Raw genomic sequence first — 7,018 nt, 5'->3', positions numbered from 1 at the left:
TTAGACACCTACAGCTTGCAGTGGCAGTTAGATTAAGGGCAATAGGAAAAGAAAAGATGGGTTAAAGACACAAACCTACCTGTGGGTACATACTTCCACAACTGCCACTGACTTTACTGCCAGGTCACTGTCATAGCAAGCAGCTGCCAGCCCTGAAATAACCTTGTAAAATGTTACATCTATCTAACAACTTTCAAAAAGCCTGCTCACCTGCTTCCTTACCTGAATAACAGCAGTAGAAAAAACTTTACACACACAAATTCTTTGTAGGTGAGAGAGGAGATACCTGAAAGCCTCTCGCTAACTTTACAGTTCAAGCCTGTATCAGCATTTTAAAAGGTATTATTTCAAACCAAGCTCCAGTTAAGTAGCTTGGCACATCAGGGATATGTACAGCTGTTCAGCACCTTCCAGCAGCACAATGCTGTTACCCCACACAAAAGGGAAGATGTCACCTTTTCCATTTTTCAAAATAGGACACAAAACCCCTCCTCCATTTGCACTTAGCATTCTTTGAAACACCATGAACTTGTAACCGTTACACTGTCCTCTGAGGAAATTGTTTCCAAAGAACATTGCTGCTTCCTCTCTGTTGTGCCTCGAGAAATAAAAAAAAAATTAATTAGGAGCTGGTTTTGGACTCTTCACTCAGCTCAAACACCAATGCTGAGTGCACTACAGAGGAGGGGAGGGGCTGCAGGTCAAGGTCAGAAAGCGAAGCCCTTTCTCCTACAATCCAGCTGCCCCAGCAGAAGCAACAGGTGACTTGGCATCCACTGTCACTCCTAGGTTTTGAGCAGAGTTAAGATACAAGCTAGCAGGCTACGAGCTACTCCTGATCTAAGTCCAGGGAAACGTAAAAACAAATAGAAAAATATTAGAAAAATTTAAAAACCTAATAACAGAAGAAAGCTGCATGTACTTTTCCCTCTTCTTCCACATCCTTCTGCTAGAAGCTGTTTTTCCACAGTGAAAGGATACGCTACACCAAGCCTTGGGTGCTCTTCATGCATCGCTTGAGTGGTTCTAAAGCAAAATGGTTTTGGCGTGTGCCAGCCTTGCACAGCAACACACTCTTGTGGCTTATTGCTCTGTGTGAACAGACAAAATAAAGGACTTGCATAGCTTTGATTGTCATCTCCTTAGATTGTCAGCCAGCATTTCAAGAGGAATGTAAGAAGTTATGGGATTTTCTCTTTCTTGGGGATATCTGGAAAAAGTTCATTTAGGGCAAAGACACATATATTTAACTGTCTTAACAGCAGCAAATTATTCTTTGATCTATGAAGCTGTGTTTGACCTAAACCACCATGTTTTGCTATTAGCCAAGGTATTCTGCGCCGATTTTCACCACGCACAGTTTAGGAAAACGGAGATGTATTGAAGTAACAGAAAACAGTCCTCTATGGCCTAGTAAATAGGGATTAAAAAACCATTACAAAATTCTTATTGTGTAGGCTATGGAAAAAACCCAACAAAATAAAACAACAACAAAAGCCAAAAAAAACCAAAACACCAACAAACCTTGAAAAACACACAAACCATTCAATCTGTACACATTACACCTCAGTAATGGCTTTGTAGCCACATAGCTTGGTGAAATGTTACCCAACGGGACTTATCCCACTGTCCAGTAACTACTTGTGGTTTAAGTCAGAGATGGAGAAAAGCTTGTCAGCCGACAGTCTATTCCCAGGACAACGCATGATCCTCTGGGGCTCTGTACACTGAACTACGTGTACAGCATTCAGAAAGAGCAACAGTAGTTCCAAAACTTATCTCCAGTTCCTGTCCAGAGTATCCTTCTTTGCTGCAATTTAGCAGAATGAATAAATCAAGGGTCTTCTTCCATGTCATCTGGATTAGGAGCCATAATAAAATGCTGGGGGTACTGAAGGTTGTGTTCATAAGCATGTTCTTTCCAGCGTGCATCATCACTCTCATGGGTAATGTAACGCTCTCCAATGCGTGTTTCAAATTCTCTGAGGTCAAGCCAAGTTTGATAATCCTAAGGAGTAAAAGAGATTTAAGGAAGCAGTTCAAGAAATAGCAGGACTACATTCCCGCAGACAAATTCCTCAGTTTGTCTCTACTTTTAGTATAAATAGCCACAAGATATAATCAATAAGATCTGCTAAAAAAAAACCCCAAAACACAGCCGCCCACAAACACCCCAACAGAGAGTCCAGAAAGAATAGTCCAAAGTTAAATGGGCTAGTATAAAGCCATAATATTGTAAATCATGAAAAACTAACAGCTATGTTAGTTTTTTATAAAATTAATGGTATATATATATACATACATGAAATTACACTTGTTCCAATATAGTTTGTTCTCAGAATTAATTGGACTTTCCTCTTAATGTGTTTTAAGCACATACAATACCGTGAAACCACTGTGAAAGGAACCCGCACCAAAGGAGCAGATAAAATGCATTCCAAACAATTTCATTCCAAAATGACTGCACGTTACAGCACACACCAGCTGGTGTGTTTGCTTCAGCCCTGAACAATGTTTCTCTCTCTCTGCTGATTTCACTGGAGCTCCATGCACTCATCACTGCCTGCGTTCAGCAGAGGTGCCAGAAGAGAAAAACTTCATGTTGGCATCAGACAGAAAGTAAGAGGCGGGAGAGAGAGTAAGATAAAATGGGCAGAATCCTGGAGCACATAAAATGTAAAGCTAAAAACAGAAATACCCAAGCCTCCATGAACGAGTGTTAACAGACTTTGACAGCAGCAGTTTTAATAAGCTTCCAAGAGATTTAATCAAAAAAAGCCATTATAAACCCATTACAAACACAGTGAAAGGCAGATGGGTTTACCTGTAGCCATGGGTGACTAAGGGATTTGTCAACACTGAAACGTTTTCTCATCTTCACTTGAAGCAAATTGTTTATTAAATCAATGGCTGAGAAAGAAGAACAAAAATTATATTGTTTAAATACTAATCACCTCTATCATCATTCACATGCTGCAGTGAAAGTGAATTTGTTACATGTGTGTAAATCCTACTAAACTCTTTAAAACTTACTCAAGCTTTTGAATTTTGTATCTAGCCTTCTTAGTTACATGAGGCTGCAAAATAGGTAAGGGGCAAGCTTCCCTCCTGACTTCAATGAAAACACTGAAAGCTTTTACTATATTACTCACTGATATTTTTCCCTAGTGATCTTGGTGATTTTCAGAAGTGCCTAAATAACGTGACCGTAATCCCATGTTCCAAAATGATGTAGCTATTTGCACTATTGCATACTTTTGTATATGTCCTTCCACATAAACCTGCATGTTAATCATATCTACATTACTAATAACAAAGCTGGCATTTGAGAGCTCTAGAGACCAACCTTGTAAACTTCCAGATTGTTCACACCTGACATTTAGATCCAGGTTTTGTTTCACTTGCTAATGTACAAAACTAAAATTCCAGATTCAACTTTGAACCACTTCTGTAATTATTTCGAGATCAGCATTCAGCAAACACTCACACATGATTTAACTTTGGTCGGGAATTCGAGAATGCTTCAGGTTACTCATCCCACTCCTCACGCATGCAATTAATTTTTCTTGCTACATCTATTGGCTCCTCCTGCCTTGAAAAGTATCTAAAAATGTTGTATCTGACAATTTATCTTTCATAAATATACGCCAGCTCATATTTTCCATATGAGTCTACTAAAAACTATCAATAATTCCTACATTCCTATATGAATGAAGTTTAAGCATTTGAATGTGTTACCTACATAAAAAGACATTTTAATAGAGAGAATTTATTTCTTTACCTTCACTAGAAATTTCCTTCCAAGGATTTGGTGGATACATAAATGCTGCATTTTGAATCTGATCATTTATATCCTCATCTTCATTAAATGGGAATGTACCACTAAGGCTCACATAGACAATAACTCCTACTGACCACATGTCTAGAGAGCGGTTGTAACCTTTACTCCTGAGCACTTCAGGGGCAAGATAAGCAGGTGTCCCCACCACTGAGCGCCTGAAAGATTTTTCACCAATGATACGTGCAAAGCCAAAATCACAGAGCTTCACCTGCAAAAGAAATATATTTTAAACTGACAGATCTCTACTTGATCTCCAAAGCATGCTACTGTCCAAGACAAGATACCTCTTTTGATAGCTCTTTTCTGCCTTCGTTTAAACATTGTATGTGTTAAACCAGACACAAAACACTACGTAAACCACTCAGTCAAGGCTTGAGGTTGCTGGTTTTGCAGACTGCAGATCAACCACGCCTTGGACTGAGACCTGAACTGGCCTTTCACAGGCTCAGCTCTGAGGCAGTCTGTCTAGTACATGGTCACAAGCATGCAAATAACGACCAAAAAAAAAACACAAAAAACACCAAAACCCCTTGATTCCAAACTCACTTCATTTTCAGAGGCAAATCCGCACCCTCACAAGGCACAGAATCAAAATTTAAAAAGCACACGAACCCCAGCCAGAACACATTCGTCCTGAAGCTGGAGGATTCAGCTACACAGACATGAAACAAGAAGTTTTAGCTAGAACTCAGACCCAGCCCGCTCTGGACAGAACAGGTAAAGAGCATCCAAGTAAAAAGCATCAGGAGCTGGTGCCTGCAATGATGGTTAAATCTGCATGGTTCTGGGGTGCTTCCTTAACTTGGACACACAGCAGGCACTTGTATGGATAAAAGGATCCACGTCAAGTCCAACGCTAACCCCAAGTTAATAAAAGCCCTCCTCAGGGTATAAGAGAGAGCAATTCACTAAAGACATACAAGTGACTATTCAACAGTCCACTTCTTTTGCATCTTCATAGCCATGGAAGTAATTTCCTGATGCTGCTTAGCAGCTTTTAATTTTTGTATATCCTCCACAAAATCCATTCTATCCAAGGTATTTAAGGTAATAATTGACTGGGATAAGTGATGACAGTACGTAAACAACAGTACCACTGAATAGTACTTCTCTTATAGAAATGAGCCATTCAATAGTGATACTACATTGTAGTATCACACATGCTGCTGATGAAGATCCCTGAACAAGACCAGTGACAAATCAGTCAGACTCTTTCCAGAACAGCTTATAAGCAACACAGACAAGAGCAAAGAAAAGGAGATGCACAACAGGGAAGAAATAATTTCCCAGGGTCAAACAGCACTAGGACACAGAAGCTTCTTGAAGCTTCTAGTCCTGTGCCTTTTCTTCTGGAATAGTCTCCCTAACCCAGACTACCAATTTCTGTGCACTCTTCACAAGCATAAAAATAGATGTAGCCTACACAGCCTTTGGCCAAGTGCTGGGAGCAGCTGTACTTTTCAGGCTACTCAGAATAAAGAATGTTGGTGCACAGCACTGTCATGAGACATGATCCACGTCTGCAAGTTAAGACCACTGAGCATAAAGCCAGGTTAGGAGTTGGAAGGAAAAAAAAAAAGACAACTGCAATACACATAGTTCAAGTAATTCTAGACTAAGTCTGTTGAACCATCATCCTGCAAGAGATCACTTTTTAAGCTGCAATGCCTGTATTTCTTTAAAAAAAAGAACAATGAAGAAAGTGATGAAGGAAGCACTTTTCAATCTTCACTCACTTGAGGGAACGGCTCTGCTGATGCTAGTAGTACATTTTCTGGTTTTAAATCACAGTGCACAATATTCTTGAAGTGTAAATTCCTCAAAGCAACAAGTATCTACAAAAAGGAATGAAAAATTTCAGAACTATTCAAGCAGATGAGAAGTGTCAAAAGCCATACATACTAACAGATACAGTAATTTGCATCAATTTATATAGTCTTCAAAAATTAGCCCATATATACTGTGCAAGTGCTATTTTTTCTAGCCTGTCAACGCTTGGAACTGATGGGTTTTCTTTTTTTCTTGCCCCCCTACCCTTCCCCTCCTCCCTCTCTGTCTTTTTGGATGCCTACTGGTTTCATATGCAACTTTGGACTACAATAAGGTTATGTTTGGGGAAAGAAGAGCAAAAAATTAACATAATTAACATTCAAAATTCTTTCCATGTTTATTTATTCATAAATGTGCACTCCTCCTCTCTAAATAAAAATACAGAAAAGCCATTCTCCAAACTCCATTCTCTGTAATTATAAAAAAAAAAAAATATCTCAGAGGAGACAGACTGAATGCCAACCTGAGTGACCATGAACTTAGTTATTCGCTCTGGAAGTCGACTCTTCTCACTGGAAAGAATCATCTCTAGCATATCCCCATGCAGCTTCTCCATCACAACAAATACCCGTTCTGGGGTTTCAAACATACATTCCAGGTTCACAATCCCAGGGTGGTGCAAATTCTAAAATAAAGTATTTTAGGTACATTATTAAAACAGTATAAAATATCCTGCATTACAGAGGAATGTTGTGCCACAAATCAAAGAACAGTTAAGTAGAAAGTTAGAAATGGAAAAAAAAACCAAAACGTCTGAGGCAAGAAACTAGCTTGAAACAAACATCAACCCACGAAACGTGCCAATTATCACTACTAAGATTAAGACTAATTATCTGTAAAGATTAATTTTACAGTTGCTTGAGTAGAGAACATGTAAGAGTAACACTCATGGATCGAGGAACCCATAGTGGAAGACTGCAAAAGTATTAGTTTCTTGATACCTGAGGGAGACAACATGAAGCCAAAATACATGTGTTCAGTGGAACCCTGACAGGGAGTAGATACCACCCCCAAGATATCAAACTCTATCAAGGATGCAGGAATTCCCACTCTTCTAAGACTCCCCCTAGCAAAGAGGCTCAGAATATACGCAGATTTAGAAGTCAATTCAGAGCACATTACAAAAATCTCATTAATGGCTCAAGACACAACTCCAATGTGATCCAAAAAAAGATTTTTGTACCTGGAGGATGGCTACTTCATTACGAAGCTGACTCTCCTGCTTAGTTGGAAACCTCATCTTGTCAATGACTTTGATAGCCACATCTCTTCCAGTCTTCCTGTGTTTTCCTAAACAGAAAATCAATGTCAGCCATCAAGAGGTGGAAGCAATTCATAGCTATAAAA

At 39.3% G+C, this 7,018-nt stretch overlaps 1 protein-coding gene across 1 annotated transcript in view; it reads right to left on the bottom strand.

Annotated features, from left to right (window-relative positions):
* Window positions 1–1,711: 1,711 nt before the first annotated feature.
* Window positions 1,712–7,018, bottom strand: part of PRKD3 (protein kinase D3) — a 24,451-nt gene continuing 19,144 nt past the window's right edge. Inside the window, exons 11-16 of the mRNA XM_009871579.1 lie at window positions 6,855–6,961; window positions 6,135–6,296; window positions 5,578–5,676; window positions 3,782–4,049; window positions 2,825–2,910; window positions 1,712–2,008 (exon numbers count right to left, since the gene is read on the bottom strand). Of these exons, the coding sequence (XP_009869881.1) occupies window positions 1,835–2,008; window positions 2,825–2,910; window positions 3,782–4,049; window positions 5,578–5,676; window positions 6,135–6,296; window positions 6,855–6,961 (896 nt within the window). The 3' untranslated portion in view covers window positions 1,712–1,834. The remainder of the gene's footprint in view (window positions 2,009–2,824; window positions 2,911–3,781; window positions 4,050–5,577; window positions 5,677–6,134; window positions 6,297–6,854; window positions 6,962–7,018) is intronic.

This window comes from Apaloderma vittatum, unplaced genomic scaffold (genome assembly GCF_000703405.1).
Source record: "Apaloderma vittatum isolate BGI_N311 unplaced genomic scaffold, ASM70340v1 scaffold39666, whole genome shotgun sequence".
Classification (NCBI taxonomy): domain Eukaryota; kingdom Metazoa; phylum Chordata; class Aves; order Trogoniformes; family Trogonidae; genus Apaloderma; species Apaloderma vittatum.
This window is presented reverse-complemented; position numbering and strand designations above follow the sequence as displayed.